The sequence below is a fragment of the Acanthopagrus latus genome, chromosome 12, assembly GCF_904848185.1.
Source record: "Acanthopagrus latus isolate v.2019 chromosome 12, fAcaLat1.1, whole genome shotgun sequence".
Taxonomy (NCBI): Eukaryota; Metazoa; Chordata; class Actinopteri; order Spariformes; family Sparidae; genus Acanthopagrus; species Acanthopagrus latus.
The window spans coordinates 3,533,911-3,559,448 of NC_051050.1; the positions used below are offsets into that span (position 1 = coordinate 3,533,911).

Sequence of the window (25,538 nt, forward strand, 5' to 3'; positions counted from 1 at the left end):
TACTTCCATCACTCGACCTTCCACTTCCTATTTGTAGACCTCTGTGGCACCTTCTTATTATTCTGCTTTCTCTAATGGCCCAGTCTGGTTTTATTAACCTAATACATCATTATTGTTATAATTATCATTATGGTTATTATTATTATTATTATTAATAATAATAATAATATCATTATTAGTAGTAGTAGTGTTAGTAATAGTACTAGTAGTAGTAGTAGTAGTAGAAGTAGTGGTGGTGGTGGTAGTAGCAGTGGCGGGCCTAGCTTGCATGACACCCTGGGTGCCATGCAAGCTTGGCCCCCCGCCCCTCCCAAAAAAAGGACAGTCAAAAAACTTGCCAGACTGCAACATGACATAATGACTTGACATGTAAATGAGCAATACAAAAACCGGATGAACTGAATGCAAAGTAATTTAAGGCAGCCGACACGGGTCAGCACCAGGGTCGATCTGCTGAGATTAACCCAGAGGCTGCTACAGAGCCAGCTACTGTGGGCGACTGTAAGCTCTCACTTTATTTTTTGATTTTTTTGTTGGTCCTCTTGCTGCCCCTCCACAAATGCTGCCCTGGGCAGCTGCCCATATGAGGAACTGCCCCTGGGTAGCAGTAGTGGTAGTAGTGGTAATGGGAGTGGTAGAAGTAGTAAGTAGTAATTTTTATCTAAACTTAAAGCAACAACAACAAACTTCCTCTTTTTTTATTATTCTGGTGGCCCCTGTGGACAAAAGCAGTATGAGCACCACTGCACGCTGTCATAAGATTTTGATTTGGCTAGTTTGTGCAATCATTTTGTAAGTGGAAGAAAAATGCCACATGTCATGTCATGGTTTATAACCACTTTATCCCCTTTTCAAGGGGTTGTGGGGTTTTTGGTGGAGACAGTCCCAGCAGTCTCTGGGCGAAGGCAGGGTACACCCTGGACAAGACGCCAGCTCATTGCAGTATGGAAGCCGAGAACAGCCATGGATTTTTCTTCTTTTATATGCATTGTTATCTCGTGATAACAACTTATTATCTGGTTATCTTGATATAACAAAGATTGTTCCCGTGAAAACAAATTAATTAATATGTGTTCCATAATATTATATGAATTAATTACGTTACACAATACATTGCTAAGTTAATGTCAGCCTACATTTACATTACCTTAGCTGAAGCAGCCGGATAGATGGGAGTTTGTCAGCCTCTCATGCGCTAACTGGTAGCCCCCTAAACAAACCCAGTCAAGTAAACAAACTAACGGAAAGTTTAACTTACCAGTAGGCTACAGCTACAGCCGGTTACAGAAGCCGTTCGTGGCAGCTCTTGTATGTTGAAATCAAGATAAACATATTATCAATTAATTCATTATCATGAGAAAGCAATCTTTGTTATATCGAGATAACCAGATGATTTGTCGTTATATATATTTATGTAATTTCTGTAATTTCTATTAGATCAGCAGCATGCAAATATAGCATACTGACAACTGTGACAATCAATTTAACATGTTAGATAAAGGAGTATCCATTGTTGATCAACAGTACATTAATCATACTTATTTATATACATACTTTATTATTATTGAAACACCCACCAGTGTGTTTGTCTTTTCTCTCTGCCATTGAGAACATCTGCATTAAATTGACCCGTGTGAGCCTCTCCCTCACAATAATTAGCCTTTTGTTTTGTTGAGATGATGAGATAGTTTGTGCCAGTGCACATCTATAACTACTTTTAAATCACAACTGAAGACTCACCTTTTTAAATTTGCTTTCCCTGATGATTTGTAACGCTTTTATTATTTGTTTCATGTATACTTTATTTGTCCATGTCATTTTGTTGTTTGACTGCTGTTTTCTTTTGCTATGTTTCTGTAAAGTGTCCTTGGGTGACCTGAAACACATTTAAAAATAAAATTTATTATTATTATTATTATTATTATAAATTAACCCATTACCATGAGAAGACAAGCTTTGTTATCTGTAGTTAACCAAATAATTCACTTGTGATCTCAAGATTACATTGTGGACAGTTTTTTTTTAATGAAAAATTGATACAGCAGAACTAGAGATATTGTCTGTTTTACTCCACACATTTTTTTCTTATTATTATTTTAAAACCCTACATTACCCACAGTGCAAGTCACTCACTGAGTTACATAGCTGATGCACCTTCCTCAGAAGCCACAAAAGACTGCATAGTACTTTTTTACACAATGCTCCCCAAAAACTGTACATGCAGTTTAGTGTGTAAAACTGGTGGAGTTACCCTTTAATGGGTCTTGATGGAAAGTCCACCACAACAGAAGGACACAAAATGACCACAGAACAAACTAAGTGATAATACACATGCAATAATGTAAGGAGCTCTCTGTAGTTTTGTTGCAGACATGTGAATGAGAAGGGAAAATAGTCATTGGCTGAATTATTCTACCTAGACAAACTAAATTTAAAAAAAAAAAAAAAGATCTTTGTTTCCATGACTGAATGACCCTGCCACCTTTCAAGCTTATTTTCCCCTGAGAGCAGCTTGTTTATTCACTAATGGGAAAAAATACATATTTGTGAGTTTGAATTATTATTACCTCATTAATATTGTAATATGCTGAATTCTGAGTTTCTCCAAAAATACGTATAGCCCCTTTAAGTGATATTGACGAGGGCAAGAGCGTTGTGGTTTGCCCAACTAAATTAAGTGCTAACATCCCGGTGCTAGCCAAGTAGCTAGCTTCTCTCTGGCTTTTCTTCACTCTGAAACATCCATCCTGCAGTGCCGACTCACTTTTTTAAATACCCGAAGCTGTTTCGCCCTCTGGTGGCCGTCAGGAGGTATGCCACTCTCTACAGCCAACACAAAGCACTAACAATAAATCCACTAAACACAGCACGGCATTTAAAACACCTATAACACCACTCTTTGGTTGTTTGGAGGCAGTCTATAGTTGCATATTTATTAGACTGCATCTACAAGTTGAATATTCACTGTCCCTTTATGTTCCCGTGTATGTTGAGGAAAACCCCCGAGACCACATAGACGTGAAACGCGATGACGGGCTGGCGCACGGGAACACATGCGGGACTCAGTGTTTTGGGAACTGTCCTCTGACACTCGACTGTGGAGCCAAGCAGCGGCGCGTGTGCCCACAGTGTGGAGGTGAAGGCGGAAGTGACAAGAAGTCTTCCCTCTGGACACCAATTCTTTCGGGGTTTTTTGCAAACAGTTAGAGGAATACACCGCCGCCTGCCCAGACATGTCTACTGCGTACAGAAACAGGTGAGACACTTGTAAATCTTTGTTCTCGCATAGGTTGCAGAACGGTACGGACCGCGAAGAGCTGCTGGTACATGAGCTATTGTAGGAGGTAGCATCCCCCCGCAAAACTGGTGTTAACTTCAGTGGTAAGCTAGCAGCAACAGAAGCTCGGCTAACCAAACATAAGCTAAGTTTAGCTTAAAGGCAAGAGTTGCAAAACATACCGTTCGCACATGCTAATATGATGTGGCATATTTTAAAACGTCACAGTTAATGTCATAAACGGCTGGTCTACGGGGCGTTTTGTTAGTTAATTACACGGCAACTTCACCGTTATTAGTAGCTACGGTAGCTAACTGTTAGCACATCAGCTGACACATCATACTTCCTTAAGCACGAACTCGCCAAAGATTAGCTACCACCCAGCTAGCTGTGTTTGCTGACAGTGAGTGTCTGTCAGTGCAAAGGGTGAAAACTAATGTGACTAATTTCCAGTTAAACTGTCGTCTGCGTTAGATTAGTTTATGGCAGATTAGCCGGATAATGCTCCTTAGAAAGCGCACTGGATTCAGTTTGGAAAGACTGTTCAATCAAATCAAATATTCTATGTAATTAACTGAACATTTTCTGTGCTGCAGTTTATTATTTTAAGTCATAGTGTGATTCTCCGTTATTAATTACTCGAAATGACTCCTAACACAACTTGATTATATAGGATTTAGTACTGTTTTTTTTTTTTTTTTGTTTTGGTTTTAAATCACATAGTATTTTCCACCTCTGCTCATCATTACCAGCTTTGATGTTCATTATAAAATAATAAGTAAAGCACAGGTGTTTCTCAGCCCTCATCTGTTAAGAATGGATTTACTTTTTAATAGCAAATTGAATGTACACATGTTGCAGGTCATTAGCAGATCTGCAGGCCCTCATATCACAAGCTAGGTTTAGGTTGGGCTGGGTGCAGTGGCCTTAAAATAGTACCTGAAATATAAATATAGAATATATACCTGATAACTTGAAATTTCCTCTCAAGCACTTCATTAATGTTAGGACTTAGGATACAAAATCAAATATCACAAAATTTTTGACTAAATACTTCGATATTGATATTGAAACGATATTGTTGGTTTGTAAGTTTGCCACTTTGACTAGATATGAACACAATGAGCTTTTTGATCATTAATCATTAATAATGTGGATATAATGACTAACTCGTTAAAGACAGGTATTCGAACAAGTATAAAATGACCTCTTTAATGGAATGAGCCTTTAAAACCAGGAAAAGACAATACTTATGTCATATGACCAAGTATCATACAAATATAGTGTCATATCACAATAATGATATCATGTTGATATGTTACCCAACCCTAATAAACAGGCTTAATTAATTCATTAAAAGTTATGATACTTTTGATTGAGATAAATGTAGTCAAACACCTGGAGGGTTTTTTTTTTCTTTCTTTCTTTTTTTTTTTAACCATGTGGTACTTATAATGTACTCTGAAATGTAGATGGTACACCTGCATCAAAATGCAATCCAATGACACAGGATCACAATAAATCCAATATCTGTGAAGCTTATCAAATTCAGTTTTTGTGTGTAACAACTGTGGGCACATTATTGCTGAACAGGAGGTTTTATGTCAAGAATCTCAAAGTGATCTGAGTTGATGCGACAGTCAAGTTTTAGTAATTTGTGCTGTTATGATTTTGGTTATACATACATTATACAGTTGTGGTTACAAGGCAGCATTAATACTGTCCTATTAATGTGATCTAGATCATCATAACCACTAGAAAACAACTCATTCACTACTACTGAACTGAGTTCATGCCTCTCTAACAGGGATAAAACTTAGTGTGTGATCTATGTTTATCGGTTTATGTTTCACATCCATAATAAGTGAACTTGTCTTTTTGGTCATATACGTGTGAGAGCAATGGTTGAGTTTAAATTTAGAATATAGTTGCAGCAGTAGCTTGTCATTTTGTAACATTTTCATCTGATCCCAAAAAAGTGCATTTTCCTGAAATGTCAAAGTGTTTCTTTAAATTGATCTCAGTTAAATTTTAAGGACTTTGTGCCAGTGAAAGCATCTTTTCATATAGAACATGTGTGTTGACAGTAATGACTTAACATTTTTATTGTTCATAATGTAAAAGAGATGTATTGGCATCGAGCAGTAATTAAAGAATTAAATCAGTTCTGATCTCATCTTGTTTCTTATTTCAGGATACAGGAATTCAAAGTATCCTTAAGTGAGGAAAACATCAACTTGAAGACACTGAGGGAGCTGTGCTTCAATGGTGATTTTCACACATTTTTTTGTGCTGATAACATTGTTGTAGATTTTATTGTTCTGCATTTGACCTTTACTTTTTTCATCGCAGGAATCCCCTTTGAAGGAGGCATACGAGCACTCTGCTGGAAAGTAAGTTGCTGTGCCTCTGTTGTTGTTGGAGTCCACATGTGTGAATGACACATCAGGCCACATGCAAGAAATTTTATGTTATTATATAATTAACACCCCAAATTGCTAAACAAGGCTATGTGTTCCATTTTATTTGTGGGCAAGTTTCATTCATGAAAAATTATTCAATAGGAAAAAAAGAAAAAAGTTGTAGGGCTTCAGAAGACAGCAGTTTCAGTAGTGACGTCAGGGGGCCCAGAAAAAAAGCATAAATAATTCCTTGTGTTGTGAATGCTGAGTCATCATAGAGCTGTACTATGACAGATGTTAGGACAGAATGGCTTGAAAGTAAATTAGATGCCAAAAAAAGTTTTTGTAATTTAAAAAAGACTTGCAGTACAGCTAATATCACGTTGTCATGTGTGATGATTTTGACTCAATTAGTGGGATTGATTATATGTGCATAACTATTTTAAAACTGTTATCATGATGAACTATAAAATCACAATGGGACTGTTGGGGTCTGTACCAGAATGAACATGTTTTGATCACATCTGTAGAACAGGATTTGTACATCAGGACACCTCTGCAGCTCTACAGTACTTCATTTTAACACTGTTTTAACACCTTCATCTGAAATTTGCATCTTCCTCAATTTAGATTTTGCAGTAGGCCATTGTACACTTTCAATAATATTTTGATTAATTGGTTAAAGGAACACTCAATGAAAAGAGAAAGATCTTCATTGGCTGATCTGTTCTGCCTTAACAAAAATAAATTTCGAAACTCTGTTTTCATGAATAAACCGATAAAACAAACGGACTTTAAGAGACAATACAATTTCATGCTTTTTTCCTTTGTTTATTGTGGCGGACCCTGCCACCTTTCTAGCTTCAAACAGTGTTCTGGTTAATGATTGATGTGAAATGTTTCTGTTTTTATGAAATCATACGCGATGACTTCAGATGCAGACACAGCCCTTTACAAATCTTTCATCCACCCATACACACGCAAACAAACAATTGAGAACTCTCTGTCTCACTTGCAGATGTTGACAGGAGTAGCCAGTGATCAGTCTGTGACCCACCAGATATGAATTAACATACTTCTGAAAATGCTTCTTCAGGAACAAACTTAACAACAAAATTAATCTCTGAAGATTTCTGTAGAGACTTTCAGATGAGGTAGAGAGCTTTGTATGATACCTTAACTTGAAAGCCGGGCTCCCAGGGTTTTATGGCTGCGTTCCATTAGACTGTGATGTGAGACAGATCAGACAGCATAGCCTTGCCGAATGTTATGATCTGTGTTCCTGACTCATGGGATTGTTTGACCCTGTTTTCAGATCCTTCTCAATTACCTACCTCTTGATCAGACATTATGGGAGTCTTTCCTCAAAAAGCAGAGGTAAGGAGAACACAACGAGGCCTGAACTTGAACCACGTTGCATTACTTTTACGTGTTGGTACAAAATCAGCTGCTATCCATCAATAAGAGAAGCTGATGACATTAGCTAATGTTGTTAGCTGACTAAAAAAAGAAAAAAACTTGACCTGTGACTGACCAGGCCTGAGGCTGTATGTTATGGTGCTCTCTCATAGTGAAGCATAGTGAAAACCACCCCAGCTACTCCACTTTCCTGAGAAAAAAACACTGACAGGACAGTTAAGAGAATAATGTATGAATGTTTTTCTGCAAATAATGATTATTTCCACTATCATAAATCTGTTGGTTATTTGTTCAATGAATAGAAAATTGTGGAAAATACCCATTAAAATTTAAGAGCATATATATATATGAGAAAAAACACAAATTCTCACATTTTAGAAGCTAAAAACGTAATTTTATTGCTTTTCTGCTTCATAGTTGTCTTTTAACTTTACTCACTTAATAAAATACTTACTGATTTCCTGTCAACTGATGAATCAACGAGAGCTTGACCAATTTAATTGGTTAGCTGACATTATCATCTGATATCTGCCTCTTACAAATATGTTGGTATCGTCCATGCACTGTATATGTTTTCCAAAATGTCCTGATGTGAAAACTCACAATGATCACTAATAATAAGGCAGAAAAAGATGTTTGCAGTAAATTAGAATTAATACATTCCAATTGATGTTAATTCTTTATGTGGATGATGTAATTTTGGAAAATTAAGTTTGTTTTTTAAACCGTAAAATATACTGCTTTAATTTAATATCTTTGTGACAAGAGTGGTTTGATAACCATGTGATACGATCATAAGAACTCACTCTATTTCAAGTTTTCACTTCTTTTCTCCACTTTGTCCCTTGTGTCTCATAGGGAGGTATACTCGCAGTTCTTAAAAGAAATGATCATCCAGCCTGGTATTGCTAAAGCCAACTTGGGCCTTTCCAGAGAAGATGTGACGATGGAGGACCACGTGAGTCCAGTCTCCTTTGTCCTTTGTTCTTTTCTCACAGCAGTGTTGCACTGAAATGAGGCCAGATTCAGTGAAGCTACATGTTACATGAAGTAGAGTGTATTTGGCAGCCCTGTTGGCTGTTGTCAGTCTCTGCAGAAGGAAGTGAAAGGAACAGCCTGTACATTTAAGAGTATGCTTATTAGAAATGTCTTATTGAGGTCCAGACTAGTGATTACAGGAGGTTCTATTTCATTTTCATCAACAACACACTTTAAATCACTCAGATAATCATTAATATAACAATTAATTTATCAGTAAATGAATATGAAAATTGTGTCATTAATATTACAATATTTTATTCAATCATGTTATCATGTAAACATAATTTGTGAAATGTCTGATCAGAAAATACTGGACCTCAAGTCAGAAGGATTGCTGTAACACATAAATTATTTAATCACTGTCCTAGACTGGGAGGTGGTGGAGTGGTCAGAGAAACCCTTTCACTGAGCTGGAGAATTAGTATTTTTACTAAAGCACATGACTTAAAACTTAATATTAAGCAGTGAAGATAGTAACTGGCAGAATATGTTTGTATTAGGGTGGGGCAGTGGGGCTTAGAAAATAATTAACAGTTACAGTCTGCAGTGAAGGTTTCATACATGGAGGCCATGTAAGAAAACGTGGCTCTTTGCTCACAAGACACTACTAACTGGAGCATGTCATTTTTCTTTATTTTATTTTATTTTTTTCAGCCTCTAAATCCAAACCCAGACAGCAGGTGGAATACCTACTTCAAAGATAATGAAATTCTACTACAAATTGACAAGGATGTAAGGTATGAACTGTTACAACTATTCTAGATCTGTTTGTTCTGTTTCCTCTTGATAGAATGTGAGTATGAAAAGGTCACCAGCCTGTCACTGTATATATACAGTATAGAAGAAGAAATACAATTCTTCTTTTAAATGGATCAGAAAGGCAAAGATACCCGAACAGCTTATTTGAAGAAATTGACACTTCAGGTAATTATGACAGGAGCGTTTCCCTTGTTATTCTTTTGCAGGCGGCTTTACCCAGACATGGCGTTCTTCCAGCGACCCACAGAATATCCATGCCAACTTATCTTGGACCCTCAAAATGATTATGAGACGCTGCGTCGACGCGTTGAACAAACTACCCTGAAAGCACAAACTGTAAACCGCAACCGCAGTGGAGTCACCAATGTAAGTGACTATTGATGTGTGTCTGTGCATAGTCAGTACAGTTTGGGTTATATTCACATGTATTTTGGCAGCATTAGTGAGCAGTACACCACTTAAATGAAGAGAAACTAAAAAATGCATCTTCTGGTTTTGAACTGTCAAGAAAGTATTCTCGTAACCAGTTGGTATCATGTATAGGTACATAAATAATTTGGTAACCATGACATTAATGACATTAATTCAACTCAACGTCCCAATGTCCCCGGGACTCACCTGGTAAGTGTTTGATTGAGGGAGTTGCCAAGGGATCAAAATGGTATGAACAGAAATGGGACAGCACTTCGAGACATATCATTGTACCTTGTTGGTTTGGGCTCTCATGCCTTAAAGTCTGAGTGTGGACATTTGGATTTGGTCTCAGTAGGTCAGTCTAGCACTTTGGTCAAAGCTGAAATATCTGCTGATGATCATGTTTGCTTCAGGATGAGTTGTTTGAACTAATGGTACTGATAAATGATGAGACCCTTGGGTCCTAATTTCACTTTGGTTTGTGACCACATACCTGCGAACTAATGAGATTCCCACCAGCCTCAGATGTGTTCTGTAATCAGAGCTAAGTAGCTGTAATAGATAGATACATGGCATGAAATGTTTGTCACATCAAACCTTTAAAATATTCTCCCAGGTCAGCTCACCTGGAAAGGCATTGAACCTGTATCCATCTAACGAATATGAGGTGCTGCCCAGTGGGAGTGAAGCACACTGGGAGGTTGTGGAGCGGATCCTCTTCATCTATGCCAAACTCAACCCCGGGATTGCCTATGTACAGGGCATGAATGAGATTGTTGGACCAATATATTACACCTTTGCCACAGATCCCAACAGCCAGTGGAAAGGTAGGTAACATTTTAACTGAAAATGTGAACATATTCCACAAATAGGAAATAAATGCATTGTTTTCTGCTTTGTTGTTCAGAGCATGCTGAAGCAGATACATTCTTCTGCTTCACCAACCTGATGTCAGAGAACAGAGACAACTTCATCAAGAGCCTAGATGACTCTCAGTGCGGCATCACCTACAAGATGGAGAGCGTGTACTCCATGCTCAAAGACAAAGACCTGGAGCTCTATCTCAAGCTGGTAAGGTCGAGGGCTCCTTCCCACTTCCACTTCTCACTCTCTGTTAAATAAAGCTATAGGGATGTTTGATCAGACTGGTTGCAGTATAGGAGGCACAACGCTTTGCCTGTTGTTGAACCCTATACAGTTTATTGTATATTAGTGTGTTTGTTACATTCTTCAGTTGAATCTGTCTTCCCCTCTGTCTGGGGAATATGTAACACTACACTTCATTTTACCTTTTATCAGAGATTGCAATTTTGTTAATCTGACAATGCACTATGCCATATTGCAATTTGGATTATATTTTGATCAGCTTTTCAGCCTTCATTTAGATCAATATTGTATAATGCTACTTCTCAATTGATACTGACTCAGCCCTGACTCGCACCGTAAAACTTTTTTTGTGTTTTTGTGATTAGTGGAGAGGAGAGAGAGAGAGAGAGATACATTCTGAGGATCACATTTTTTCAAGTCAAACAACGCTAGTCTATAATCAGTTCCTCTTTTCTTCTGTCCTCACAGGAAGAGCAGAACATCAAACCACAGTATTTTACATTCCGCTGGCTCACCTTGTTGTTATCTCAGGAGTTCCTCCTGCCAGACGTCATCCGGATCTGGGACACCCTGTTTTCTGACCAGGACAGATTCCACTTCCTCATCCTGGTCTGCTGCGCCATGCTAATGTGAGCTTTACAGATTGTGCTCCCTGTTGTCTTACAGCATTGGCACCTCTGGCTCCTCCTGTGTGTAATGGTTTCTGTTGTCTTCTTCTGTTCACAGACTCATCCGAGATAACTTACTGGCAGGAGACTTCACAGTGAATATGAGATTATTGCAGGTACGTCTGTCTATAATACACAGGGAAACATAACCTCCAAGTGTCATCTTTAGACTTACAGTACAGCTGATGTCCCTTTCAGGATTACCCCATCTCAGATGTCCACACCATCCTGACCAGGGCCAAAGAGCTGCAGGATAACTCCTAACATGTTCCCTCTTGTCCCCCTGCCCTCTCTGCACGGATGTGGTAGGTGGGAGTTTAAACATAAAAAACATTGTCATGTTAAACATGTATCATGGAAGGACTTCGTCGATGAAGAGCCTGGACGGATGTGTTGGGAAAGGCCTGCACTCTGCTTTTTAACTTTATGTCTGATATTTGGTCAGTGAGGACTGCCGTGGTGAAACCTTTGAGGACAAGCTGAAATGTTTTCTTCTTCCTGGACGTGAGGAGGAGATGTCATCTGTTTCTTGATGCATTGTGGGAAAAGGCTCCTCTCACAGCCATCTCTCCCATGGAGACTCAGATAATGTTTGCACTGAACATCTGAGGGAGCGGAGCCACCTTAGTCTGACACTACGTATTCAAAATGTTTTACAATAGAGCCAAAAATTTAACAGAAATCCCACTGCGACCACGTGTGTAGTCAGACTGAGCAAATGTTTAACTGGGTTGAGCAATAGTGCATGTTTATTCTTTGGGCTTTTTTATTTAACTTTTAGAAGTTGAACATTTTAATGTAAGAAACATGTATGCCTTACCGGTTTAATGATGTGAAACAGGAGACAGTATTCCTGGTGATATTTTCTGCCTGGGTAAAATCAATATGAAGTGATGGGCCATGCCTAATGAATATTGTATCAATGGTCCCAGTCAAAATGTAGATGAAAATCTTTGAGACAACAAAATACTGAAAGAAGAGCAAGAACCATCAGAGTGAGTTGTGTTGCTTTTCACACTGAACAGACACACTGAACAAGTTTTTTTTTCTCTTCTTTTTTTTCATCCTGTGTTTACACGTGTCTCTTTAGTAGTTTCCAGGGCTGCAGCAAATGATCATTTACATTATCAAGTTATCTCTATAAAACATCTGAAAACAGTGACATTTGTCAGTGCAAGTTTCTCAAAGTCTAAGGTAATGTCTTTTAATGTCTTCTTTTGTAAGTCCAAAACCCAAAAATGCTCACTTTAATATAAATAAGGAAGATATATCTCCATAACTAAGAGGCTGAAAACGCCATTTTTACATGAAAAATCACTTTACAAAATGTTTATCTGATTAACAAAGTCATTGGCAATTCTGTCGATCTACTATCAATTGGTCTGTCAGCTGATCATTGCAGTTCTCTCAGTCACTCATTGTGATTGGCATAGCGGCATCATTCATAGTCATTCTTGGAAGGCTGGTGGTCTCTGCTGTTACCAGCCTAAAGTAATTATCCTGAGTGCTGTTTGAAATACACTGATTATTAATACAAAATGATCAGCTAACAGTACGTTAACAAATGGTACAGATACCACAGTGTCAGCGAAGCTAAAATTTATGCCTAAATAAAATGTTATTTAATTGACAAACTTTGATCTCAGTTGAACTGATGTGATGGGGTTTAAGTAAGAAAGACTGTCTGATTAGAAAGGTTTAAATATTCAGTGTTAGGACACATTTGGTCCCTAACAAAAACATGTTTTAATTGATAGCTAGCCCACAGTTAGTTTCCACGCTGTCATGGGCCAAAATGGAAACTATGCCACATCACTCTGTATGAGGACTAAAAATTATTGGTGAGGGAAAGATTGTCTGTTTGTTCCTGGACTCAGTTTCTGTTGTGGTCAGCTCTCATCTTACTTATTTTCCATTTCTTACAAGGAAGTAAGCAGAAACACCAAGTTTTAAAAAGTCTCTTAACTTGATGATTAGCATAAAAAACCTATTCCTGCTCTTTACTCTGTTCTCTTATATCCATTAGCTTAAACACCAAAAGTTTACAAGCTGAGTGACAAGCAAGCTGAAGTAGTTTGAGTTTGAGACCCCTGGTGTAGATTAACCTGATAATGTCCAGTGTGAACATCACCACAGCTTTAAAGAAAAGGGTGATTCCCATCTTTTACTATTTAATCTTGTGTTGTGCTCATACTGTATGATCTGTGGCAGACGTGTTATGGCTTGATTAAATCAAGATTAGTATTTAAATGTAAATTTGTAACTGCAAACCTAAATCTGCCACTGCCAAAATATCCAGTCACAAGCTTGTAACATATTAATCAATGGGGAAACAGAAAAAGAAGGAACACGTAAAAGCCTAAATTGTGTTGATAATGCTCATTGAATTGTTTAATGCATACCCCGATGAAGGCACCATTGGTATTGTGATGCATCCCCAGGTTAATATGAAACACAGAACTATTGGCTGAAAAGGTCATTGGAAAACACTCAGTGTCATCTCATCTTGTACAGCCTTTTTCAAGTATGGCCCTAATACATGCCCAAAATGGTAACATATACCACTTCCAGGTCTAGGAGTCTGAAGCTGTCTGTAATGTATGTTTTCTATAATTCTATCAACACTCCTTATCAATTGGATGGGGCATTAAATACTTCTGATTATCCCTGTCTGATTTTTCTACTACGGAAGATTGGAGCTATTCTTACTTGATCATCCGAGTTAAAATACACTATTGAAATATAGTCTTTTTAACATTGTTTTGAGAATGTGTGTGTGTGTGTGTGTGTATGCCCTGTTTATTTTAACAAACAGTAAGTAACGATACAGTGCTCTTTAAAATGTGCGAAGCTGCTCAGAGAACACATTCATTTGTGGTGTCTTTGTGTCAGAAGCTCTCTTATCAGAAATGAAGGGGATGTTCTTTTAAATAGTGTCAAGCTAAAATATTTTGTCATCATCTCATAACAAATCAGCAATGGCATAATTTTCTATTGCCAAAACTAGCCTTCTTTTGCTCTCCTGTCAAATACTGGATGGTATTTGAGCCATTTTCTGTGATTTGTGAAAATTAATCATTGTTCCTACTTAAGATGCAAATCCTAAACAACTTACCGCAAATTTATAGTATAGTTTGATTCAGAGCTGCAAGACATGACAAAAATACATTTGACAGATATTGCAGGTGCGATATGACTCTGTTAGTGGGAATGATAATATTTGCATAACAATTTTCATTTTTACTGATTTAAAAAAATATTAAAATCATGATGGTGTGACATTTCATCTGGAGAACAAGATTTATAGGCCAGATCATCTCTGCAGCTACAGCACTTTTACACAATGCTATTATGTCACATAGTTGACCTTTATCAAAATGACCACACCGCAATTACTTGACATCACTTTTGAAAAAGCAGTTCTAAACAATAATATTTTAATGTACTTCAGATATACGTATATATGTCAAACCCATCATAATCATGATCATGTCCAGAATTATTCATTTAGTTTGTAAGAGCAAGAAAACAACATGCATTCTCAGACCAAAACAAAAAGACATTTTGCATTTGAAGGTATTTTATTTTGTCATCATGTGCAAATCATGAACATTTGGGTGAACATTTTTAGAGGAACTGTTACTAATTGATGGCATTCACATGCTCCTTTTTTAAATGTGTATTTATTTCTATTCTGATTGTGTGTGTGTGTGTGTGTGGAGGCAGGGGGATGATGTACACTATACAATATCAGTTATTTGCATGTTTCCAATTTTGTAAGCACATTTTTGTAACGTCTCCAGTGTTAAGACTTGTATATATGTTTTTACATGTTTGCAGATGTGCATTAAAAATGAATGATGGTATAAATCCAACATTGTCTTCTGTGAAGTGCCGTTATTAAGCAAATTGATACTGCCAAGCAATAAGCTGAGTTAAAATCTTACTGTATTTGTGCCCTAGCCCCAGTTAACAAGCTGTTCCAGGATAGCGTAGATATTTGTACATTACATACACATCTACAGTGATGCATAGAGTGTGCCTCAAGTCTTTTTGGAGAAAAAGTATTTACAAAGGTGAAAATCTCAATACACCTGCTCATATAGACTAACTGCAGTTATGTGAATGGAGTTCTGTGAGCTGTTAACATCAGGAGCAGCCCTACAATGTTTAAGTTACATTTTGTGGTGAGTATTTACCGAGAATACATCACTAACAAGGCTGTTGGCTGTGTAGTCTTTATAATGACATTTTCACAGTCTGATGTTTCACTAGTTTGATGACAAACAGACTTTATTGACTTGGAAAATTAAATCTTTTAATTTGACAAACATCACATGTGTGATACATGACACAATTCAAACAGGGTTGATTAATTAGTCTCTCTTTATTCACTACCAGACAAAGGTTTTATCAAATAAGGTCCCGTGAGCTTGAAAGATTTCCATCCTGTTACACTCTTAAAGTTACAGATTTTAATAGTATTTGACCGCCATTGAAAATTTAGATCCATAAAACCAGAAATTGACAAAATTGTTTGTATGCCTATGGAGGCCCCATGAGGTAAACCCAGATGGGCGTGGTCTCGGCGTTGCACAGGTCCCGCCTTTCGCCATGGGAGCCAATCGGAAGACGTGTCAGTCCAGAGTCAACGGTACTGATCATCCGGGTACTGTTTCAGAGAAAACAACAAGGTGCTTGTTAACTTCATGTGACCATAAGAGAGCGGGCTCACTTAGAGTTTTTCCAGACAGTTATTGATTTAAAGAAGAGGCTGTGTGTTCTGAATTGTCCGAATTAGCATATTAACTCTGAGGCAAACCGACGTTAGCAAACAGTGCTGTGTATAAACTAGCTAACTGTCAGTACACGGTAACAGGCTGGTCACGTCATCAGGCCAGAAGTGCTACCGGGGCGCTTTTCATGTGGTGAGTGGGACTGACTCTTTACCTCAGTAATGATTCACGTACAATAAAGTATGGACAACAGTGTCATGACGGTTCTGATAAGCTGTTCTGGACTTAGGACTACCATCTGCTGTGTGTTTGAGTGAAACGCTGCTCCACTTGAGTATTACAAGTATTATCTTACATTTTATAACTATTATTTTCACTCCCCCCTCCCCCTTCATACTTTCATATTCCGTTACTTAGTAATAATAATAATAATAATAATAATGATAATAACAGTATTATATATATTATTATATTATAACACACTTTGTGTTTACTCAAAATTTGACTGGTTTATTGAACCATAAAGGTACTGGTCAGAGACAGCCAACACACAGGACCACCTCTGACCAAAAGAGGCACAGAACACACACTCACAAACCCAAGCCATCCTGAGTGTGTTTGAAATCAATTTTGGAGGTTAGGATGATAAAAACACTCTGATAAATAAATTCAGGGGTGCCTCGTCTTTCCTGCCACAGATAACACCTTTATTTGCATCAATTGGGAAAGTCTAATATAGAGAGTAGTGCCTCTCATATTGACACTTCTGTTGCCCCGGTTGATGATGTCTAATATTAAGTATGCACTGTTTTAAATTGAGTTTATGTCGAATAGGATCAGAAGGTTATCACTTTGCTTAGTTTTACTGAGCATCCAAACTTCTCTGCAATTGGGGTTGAAATACCCCCCAAAAATAGTGCATGGACTGGACAGAGAGCTAAATGTATTTGCAGCAGTTAATTAAAGGCACCATTAGTAAGATGCATATAAAGTAGTATATTGTTATAGAACAATAAGTGACAGAAGAGAACAGTCAAATTCAGTTTGTTGATAAAAGCACTGACGTGATCAAAATAATCGGAGCCATAAACGTTTATTTTATCCATAAAGAAAAACTGATTGAAGCAGCATGTGCATGTTATTATGAAACTGGAAAATACTAGTGTGCAAATGGAGAAAATCAGTGAAATGTAAATTATTAATACAGTGTCTTCAGGAAGCCGATAATTAAGCCTATTTCATAATAAGTGAGTAGTTCCTCTGGTAAGCTGTTCCAAAGTTCAAGTTCCACTTATATCTTCCTTGGGACAGTGAGCAGTCCGTCAGTGGATCTATCCCTCTTAGTGTAGAAACATAGCAGCAGAGACTGGGGCCAAGCCACAGTTTGTTCTTGCTGAAAGCCATTAGCGAGGAAATTACTCTACAGCGTGGTAAGTATCGTGCATGCTCTGTGGTAGCATAGCAGATAGAGTAGTACACTCAGTCTGTGCTGACTTGGCTGGTTTGATAGCTGTCATACAGGAGGTCACGGGCTGGAGTAAAGTGAAACTTAAACAGTGTCGATTAATCATTTGCTGATTTGAATTGTGACTCAATCTTGCGGCTCATTACTGTCTGATGGGGTATCTAAGGAAAAGCAGTTGGGCCCCTGCTGACAGCAGTGGAGGAAGTAATCAGATCCTTTACTTAGAACCAGTACAACAAAGAAAAAACACTCCATTAAAACTCAGAGCACAGATGTATTATAGGCATGATTTTTATTAAAGGAGCTATTTGTAACTTCAAGCTTCCTGCTTAAACCAAATGGGGGGCAGTATTTCCTCTTTCCTCAAGGTTTAGTTCAAACCCTTTTTGCCATTTATCTTAAATATTTCATTTGTTTCTTTGCATTTGCACTCTTGTGTTACAACAATAAATGCCAAGTAAAACTTTTGGAGCTATGCACTGATACGAAATTCTGGGAATTACACTAAATGACTACTGCAGTGTACATTTGTGTAAAGCTGGCTTTCCAGCACATTGGAATGTTTCATTTCAGTTATTGTCAACACCAAGAGCTTTTAATTTACAAAATTTCATTGCAATAGTGGCTGATAAAATGCCACTCCTTTTTTAGAGAAAGGAATTTGCTGTGTTGTCTTGTACATAAAAAAATGAAGGCTAATTACTGCAACAGTCAAGACCATAAATATAAAACACAAAAATTAGAATAAGAATATAAGGAAATATTATAAGAAATACTTTAGCAAGTACGTATGTTTTAGACTCACAAAGCTGTACAGTTTTGTGCAAACGTCTTCATCATGGGATGTGCAAAAGTTCACAGTAAAGAGAGTATGTGTGATGGGATGATGGTCAAAGATGTCAGCTGTTGTAATGTATAGAGACAGACATCTACTGGAGGGTCTTGTTGATGACACCAGCTGCAGATGAGAATAAAGGGCAGGGTGGTAATTCATCACTGGGGGTGGCCGGACTGGATTTCTTTCCCTAGAAATACAAAGGGCAGTTAGTTTAATCTAGACAAAGTGTTTTGATTAGAACATGTTAGGACTGTGTTTATTATACAGTGTGAACAGTGACTTGATCAGAATCAGATATATACAGACCCCTATATAAAATGAAATATATATGAATAAAAGATGTAGATGTAAGAGATGATACTGGCTGAGAGACAATAGCTATACCAGAATAGATGCCACTGATAGGACACAGAATGTGGAGCCTGTGTCTGTATTAGATTCTCATCTCTATTCACAGGACTCTCCGATGCAGTACTGCAGTACTCGGGGCGGGGTCCGTGGATGGGACTTCCGGGATGTGTTGTTTTCAGGCTATGCTCCAGACGGGGGGATGTTCATGCCCGAGAGTTTGCCCACGCTGAGCCCGGACACCCTGAGGGGCTGGAGGGGGCTGCCCTACACCAAACTGGTGGTGGAGGTCGCCTCGCTGTTCATCCCCACTCAGCTGATCCCCAGAGAGGACCTGGAGGGTGAGCAGGTCAAATATTCACTGCTAACATAACATCTCATTTGATGTTAATGTATGATATATTTCCTCTTCATAGAGATAATGTAACCTGCATTCACAACACGTCTGCAAAAATCTCACTGAATTAACACGTTTCTCCGCCTCTCCACATGTGTACATAATCTTCCTGGCTATTATTCACTTTATCTGCTCAGCTTGGTTTTTAGCTGCTCCTTACTTTGTTCTTTTCCTGTCTAAGTACAATGAGGAATTTAAAAAAAGAAAAAAAAAACTGGAGTCAGATCCCTTGTATTTGTATACATACGTGTCCAATAAAGCTGATTCTAATCTTTTTTTAACAAAGATGGTACTCAGTAGAGTACATGCTTCCACAAAGACCCAACAGTCCCCTTTAATTCATTCGAGCCTAATCCAATATCAAATCAATGTTCCACTACAGAGCTGTGGAAATGATTTCTTCTCTTCCCTCCATTGTCTTATCCCAGTCCTGGTAGGTGAAGCCCTGTCTGGTTTCTCAGTGCCTGAGGTAGTGAGAATCGCCCGGCTGAAGGATGGTCTGTCAGTCCTGGAGCTCTTCCATGGACAGACCTTGGCCTTTAAGGACCTGGCCATGACCTGCACTGTGCGCTTCCTCAACTACTTCCTGCAGAAAGAGAATCACAGAGCTACTGTTGTTGTTGGTGAGAAATACAACCTGTTGTGTCCTCTGATTTAACTAAGGAACTGTTTTTTTTTCAAAGCTTGTTTCATACGGTCTACAACACTAAGAGGTAAATGTTAATGGAAATATCTGACAGAAATGTCTTTGTCTTTTGTTTTGTTCTGGCTCCTCTGACGATGACAGGTGCAGTCTGACTGTAGCCTCGGCTAAGGGCTTTAAACATGCACTGATCCAGTCCAGACATGTATCCAAATCAACCTACAACAGTGGAATTACTCTACAGCTTTCATGTTTGCAGCAGGGGGTCTTACAGACCAATAAAAGCTCTGGAATCAAACACCCTCTCTTACGTCATCATGTGCTGCTTGGTAGGAAACATGCTGAAAGCACATGTTTATGACAGCTTAACAAGAAGCAAATCAGCTGTTTTATTCATTTAGTCTGTACTAAAGAGTTGAACCAAAAAGGTACACTAGGGTCAGATGTTTTTTTTGTTCCAGTGAAGGGTGATCTTGTGTTTGGCCCATTGCTTTGTAACTAGGGCTGCAGCTAATCACCATTTCCATTGTAATTTAATCTGATGATCATTTTAGCTATTAATCACTTATTCTTTTAGTTTACACAATGTCAACAGAAATTGAAAAAATGCCCATCCCAGTTTCACAGAGCCCAAACTTACATCCTCAAATTGCTTTCTTTGTCCAAGCAACAGCCCAAAACCCAAAGAGACTTCATCTACTCTTATTAACAACAAAGACAGTAATATTTAAAAAGCTGCGACCAGAAACATTTTGCTTTAAAAATGACAGACAGAATGAATTAATTGATGATGAAAATAGTTGGTGATTAATTTATTTTTTGATTTAATAATTAAGTAATTATTGCAGCTGTAGTTATTAGCAAACAGAGCAGAGCAGAGAGGAGCAAGAAAAGTAAGTAAAGTCAGACAGCGCCTTTGTATGATTCATGCTAATGGATGAAATTAAGGAGTAAACTTATAATGATTCAGCTGCGTCTGCGAGGCCGACGTCCTGAAACACAGATGAAACCTCAAATCAAGCGGAGATGGTTCTGATAAGCATCAGTGTTGGATCCTATTCTGTCACTGTTAGACCACAAACAGGAATGCAAACCGTGTACAAGCTACAGAATAAACAGAAAACAGAAGATATGGGAACTGAAAACAGAACATCAGGAAAGTGGTATTTCAGCCAGAGGACATTACTTGTCTGTAGGGACAGATGCTTCACTTTGACACTGGCAGTCCACATTGAGATTATCATGGCATTAACGAGAACATTCACACTCCGAGTAGGAAGTAAGAAGCACAAAGATGGAACAAAGTATCAGAGATGATAAATGTGAGTGTCCGAGTCAGCGTGCTTGTGGTTTTCTTCACCAGGTACATCAGGAGACACCGGCGGCTCGGCCATCCAGAGTGCAAAGGGTCTCAGTGGGCTGGAGGTGATGGTGGTTTACCCTCGTGGACGCATCACACCAGTCCAAGAGAAGCACATGATAACCTGCCTGGAAGACAATGTCCATGTGTTTGCAGGTGAGCCCGAAGCCACATGACTAATGGCTGTTCTTTGACCGAAAAGCCATCATTTTATTCTCGTTACAGTTATTACAGTCAGACTGAGTGTTTTTTTTTTGCCTCTGAAGCCAACGGCAGCTCTGACGACATCGACCAGCCGCTGCGCCGGCTGTTTGCTGACCAAGACCTGGTCAAGTCTTACGGCCTCATGAGCCTCAACTCGGTCAACTGGTCCAGAGTCATGATCCAGCTGGCCCACTTCATTTACACTTACCTGGAGCTCAGTGGTATGGAGCAGGCTGAGGCTGACGGAGAGCTGCCTGAGCTGGAGGTGGTGGTGCCCACCGGAGGGGCGGGGAACATTGCGGGTGAGCTGATTACTGCTGTCAGGGAAATCATTCAGGCAGTCACTCTGCTGGCAGGCTGCTCATCTAGGGCAGGAGGGAGCAGGGTACATGGTATATTTGAGGCTATTTGTCTCTGCATTTTCATTCATGCATGAATTAGTTCTCCAGCTTTATCTGTAAAGGGACACATTTTGATGAATTCCTACCACACGTTACGAAAGCTCAAATGAAAGGCTTGCCCGACGAATTGTCCAAAACCTCTGAAGGTTTTTAGTCGACATAAAAGCAAGCACATGTTCACATTAACTTGGCAAATAGGTGGTGATTTTACCTGCTCAAGATTATTGGTATTGGAATTAACAGTTACCAGTTCATCCATTATCAGTGAGTTCCAATAATGATTAATGTAATTTTAGATCATTAATGCATCTTTAACAAAGCTATGAAAGCTATGAAAAACGTGTTGCTATGAAAAACGTGTTGGTCATGGGAACGTTCGGTCCCTGTCGCCTCACTGTCTGTCTGTGTCTCAGCTGGCTACATTGTGAAGCAGATGGGATTGCCCCTGAAGCTGGTTGCCATGGTGAATTCTAATGACATAGTGCACCGAGCCGTAACCACTGGTGACTTTTCCATGGCAGCTGATGTCACACAGACTTTGGCCCCTGCCATAGACATCCAGGTAAGACAGTTACACCGCATGTAGCCACAGACGTTCATATCAGTGATCATGTGTGGTATGATTTGAAGATGCCCTCTGATATAATTGGATGCTGTTGGCTCTGAAGCCCTTGGTCAACAACTCTGACTTGAATTAATACTCAGATCTGTTCATGTAGTACAGTGGGAAATTTTAGAGGAATGCTGATATTGAGAAACACTCTCTCAGAGTGTGATGAGATGATGGCTATCAAACTTATGTCTGTGTTTTAAATACAGAGCTGGAGTTAGGACATGGGTGGCTTAGCTTAGCAATAGACTGGAAGCAGTGGGAAACAGCTAGCCTATCTTTATCCAAAGTTCAGATGTGCACCTGTGAAGCTTCATAATGACTACATTGTATTGTTTGTTTAATCTATCAGATTAAATATGTTTCATTTGACACAAACAACTGTAAATCCCATGGTAAAGCATTAAACTATTCTTCACAAATGGTTTAAATCTTAAAGCTTTGGGGCCTACACAAAAATCTCGACATGTGCCTCCTAACGACACTGGTCAGCAGCAGAGATACACGTGGAACTGATTGTGTTTTTTCCCACAAATGTCTTATGCCAATAGAGATTATTGATAGTGTAGGCAACATTATGGAACTTGAAGAAAGTAATCCTCCCTTTTTCAGTAACACTGCAAGGGAAGTAGTCTTCTGTTCAGAAATAAGACGAGGCAGGCAGTAAGTAACTTGGATGCAACTCAAGTTCCATAAGAATGTGTGTAGCCCACCGTCACTCTGTATCACAAAGAGTTTGAACACAACTGTTCCTTTTCCTGTTTGCCTCCAGGCCAGACTGTGTGATGTGAAAACATGAAGGTCACACACAATGAGGATGGACATGACAGTGAAGTAGGAGAGGTGTTGTGTTCACATGTAAAACTGCCATAATGCCACTCTGCTTGAATGTTGGCCTGCAGGACCCGTACAACATGGAGCGAGTGTTCTGGTTGCTGCTGGGCAGAGACGGAGCTTCAGTGAAGAACATGATGGAGGAGTTTCAGCAATCACATAGACACTCTCTGCTTGAAAACCACCGCAAACTGGTACCAGTCATTCAACATATATTGTATACGTCTAGGCGTGCCTGCCCTCTTACATGTCTAGTAAGAACACACCCTCCATCTAACACCCTGATGTGTTTGCGTTCTATCCCTCTTTACTTCTAGTTGTCACAAGTTTTATCGACTGGAACAGTGACAGATGAAGGGATCCTGGAGACAATGAGGAGGTGCTGGGACGAAAACCAATATGTGCTGTGTCCACACACAGCTGTGGCTGTATGGCATCACTACCACTGTCCTCACAGCCCCGGACTCAACAGGTCAGACATTCTGTATTCATCTATTAAACTACATACACACGAGACATTTCTCACTTCACTACAAGACGTGAGCCAGCAGGACTCTGAGGTCATGTAACCTGAAGGAGGAAGTACATCTGATGACCTCTCCTCTACTTATATGGTCTTTACTTTGACTTTTGGCAGTGTTGTAATTAATTACTGAAACTTCTATTGCAGGTGTTACATTGCAACAGCATCTCCAGCAAAGTTTCAGGCAGCAGTAGAGAAGGCCGGCCTGACCTTTGACCTACCCCAGGCGGTGCTGGAGTTGGACAAGTTGGCCACCCGTTACGAGAACCTGGAGCGGAGCGTGACCTGGTGCAAGGACTGGGAGGACAGACTGAGAGAGAAAATCCAGTCTGTGAGTGCAGTTAGAAAAAACAGAGGAAAGTACTACATCTGATCATGTAGGTGTTATTGTACTGTTTTACTTCAGAAATCCTGACTGGATGTTTAACTGTATGCGGGTGAGGTCAGGTGATTGTGGAGGCCTGTCCTTGATCTATGCACCTCCTTATCTTAATGTAGTAAATGATGTTGATGGGAAAGGTCTCCTGTCGCCTCTTTGATGGACTTTGGTCTGAACTATAATACAACTTGTCTTTGTATTTGTTCAGTGATTTCATACACCTCAAACACAGTAACTGTGTTCAGTCTTCCTGCCAAAACACTAATATCATTGTATGTGAAAGAATAAATTCCAGTAGTTTTTTAAGAGTTTAACTGTCTCGAAACATTAAAAAGTTCTACAATTAAAAAGGTGTTTACTTGTCTCGGGCTCAGCACCATTTCAGAATTTCTCTTATGACTGATATTTACCCTTCAGGGATTCAGCTGATGTTCTTGTCTGTATCCTGTATGAACAATGAGTGTCACAGAACTGAAAGGTTCATTCCTACATCGGTAGACACCTGAGGCCACAATGGAGAAGTTGAACAAGAGAAAGGGGAGGTTTGAGGTAATTGTATTCATCGTGTATTTTATATTCATTGTCTTCCTTAAACTCAGAAGATGGAACTGTGTGCAGTGCTAGCCTATTAATTCACTTTAATTTGTCGGGAGCAGGAGAAGTGAAACATGGAGGGACTTAATGTAAAGTACCATTTGTGGACGATCTTGTTATGTAGGGGGTCATAGATCTCTCATCCAACAGGCAGCATAGAGACTGTGGATGCATTTGTTTTGGTCATTTTCTAATGTGGAGGCTGTTGCTCATCAAAGTCTGGACTCCTGCTCTCTGATACACAGACATAATGCAATACAATGCAATAGATCTCTTTCTCATTTTGACTTGTCACAGCAGGAAGATCACAGGCGTTAAGAATCACAATAATGATGGCTCAGTTCCATCTCAGTAAATCATGACAGTGACACATGTACCATACCACGGCCCTGGACATAGCAAAATGCAATGAAATGAAGCTATCATTCAGATCCCTTTATTAAGTAAAATGCACAATAACACTCTGTAGACACACTCCTTCACACAACATGTAACTTGGAATTATTAGCAAAATGTAGATTGAGTATCAAAAAGCAAAATTATACTGCAGGATAGCCACTGTATGACATATCAAAATGTTTGCCATGTATAAGGTCTGTGTATAGATGATTATGTAAATAATGCAATGATAATCTAAATAAAGTGAGTCCACGTAAGCGCACATAAGATGGGATATCAACAAAAGTCGGCCCGCTGACTTCAAGGATCATTGCTGTTGGACTTCCACAGTTGTGTTGTGTGTTAATTACTGACTACAGTAATCTGCAGGACACTCCTTTCACCAAACCACCGGCAGAACTTGGAACTTGGTTCTCCAAACCCTTAGAACTTAACTCTGCCTCAATATTGTACATGAGACATTTAAAGTCTCCGGTCGTTTAACCTGTGGTAACAGGTTGCTGCCTTGGGGTGGCGCTACAGCTCACACAAGGCTCCTATATTGTTGTTATTACATAACTGTATGTCGCGCTGGTTGGACTGAGTTGATGGACTTGATGCCAGTGCGGAACCACGTCCAAGATGTATATAACCGACAAAGGTTTAACAGCAGTAAGATGAGGATCGTTAGCATCAGCCTTTCTTAGATTATAATACAATTATTAAAGTTAATCTGTTGTT

General features: G+C 39.0%; 2 protein-coding genes across 4 annotated transcripts; both read left to right on the forward strand.

Moving 5' to 3' along the window:
- Positions 1–2,941: 2,941 nt before the first annotated feature.
- tbc1d13 (TBC1 domain family, member 13) lies at positions 2,942–14,962 on the forward strand. 2 transcript variants are annotated; one of them, XM_037117192.1, is made up of 13 exons: positions 2,942–3,256; positions 5,472–5,545; positions 5,630–5,670; positions 6,995–7,056; positions 7,957–8,056; positions 8,794–8,876; positions 9,105–9,264; positions 9,929–10,139; positions 10,220–10,383; positions 10,888–11,048; positions 11,146–11,203; positions 11,286–11,392; positions 11,533–14,962. In XM_037117192.1, the coding sequence occupies exons 1-12, from the start codon at positions 3,234–3,236 to the stop codon at positions 11,349–11,351; spliced, it is 1,203 nt and encodes a 400-aa protein (XP_036973087.1). In that variant the 5' UTR covers positions 2,942–3,233; the 3' UTR covers positions 11,352–11,392; positions 11,533–14,962. The 2 variants fall into 2 exon arrangements, with proteins under 2 accessions (XP_036973087.1, XP_036973086.1); XM_037117191.1 differs by having other exon boundaries at positions 2,943–3,256; positions 11,286–14,962.
- A 767-nt stretch (positions 14,963–15,729) lies between these two features.
- thnsl2 (threonine synthase-like 2) lies at positions 15,730–24,204 on the forward strand. Of its 2 annotated transcripts, none has more exons than XM_037117189.1 (9): positions 15,730–16,015; positions 18,584–18,815; positions 19,300–19,494; positions 20,878–21,030; positions 21,141–21,380; positions 21,893–22,041; positions 22,992–23,117; positions 23,241–23,395; positions 23,594–24,204. In XM_037117189.1, the coding sequence occupies exons 2-9, from the start codon at positions 18,593–18,595 to the stop codon at positions 23,817–23,819; spliced, it is 1,467 nt and encodes a 488-aa protein (XP_036973084.1). In that variant the 5' UTR covers positions 15,730–16,015; positions 18,584–18,592; the 3' UTR covers positions 23,820–24,204. The 2 variants fall into 2 exon arrangements, with proteins under 2 accessions (XP_036973084.1, XP_036973085.1); XM_037117190.1 differs by lacking the exon at positions 15,730–16,015 and adding an exon at positions 17,105–17,253.
- Positions 24,205–25,538: the final 1,334 nt, after the last annotated feature.

Coding starts and splice junctions, on each gene's coding strand:
- thnsl2 (XM_037117189.1), top strand. CDS start 18,593: ATGCAGTACTGCAGTACTCGGGGCGGGGTCCGTGGATGGGACTTCCGG. Junction 19,495..20,877: donor CAGAGCTACTGTTGTTGTTG/GTGAGAAATACA, acceptor TTTCTTCACCAG/GTACATCAGGAGACACCGGC. Junction 21,381..21,892: donor AGGGGCGGGGAACATTGCGG/GTGAGCTGATTA, acceptor TCTGTGTCTCAG/CTGGCTACATTGTGAAGCAG.
- tbc1d13 (XM_037117192.1), top strand. CDS start 3,234: ATGTCTACTGCGTACAGAAACAG. Junction 10,140..10,219: donor TCCCAACAGCCAGTGGAAAG/GTAGGTAACATT, acceptor TTTGTTGTTCAG/AGCATGCTGAAGCAGATACA. Junction 11,204..11,285: donor TGAATATGAGATTATTGCAG/GTACGTCTGTCT, acceptor TGTCCCTTTCAG/GATTACCCCATCTCAGATGT.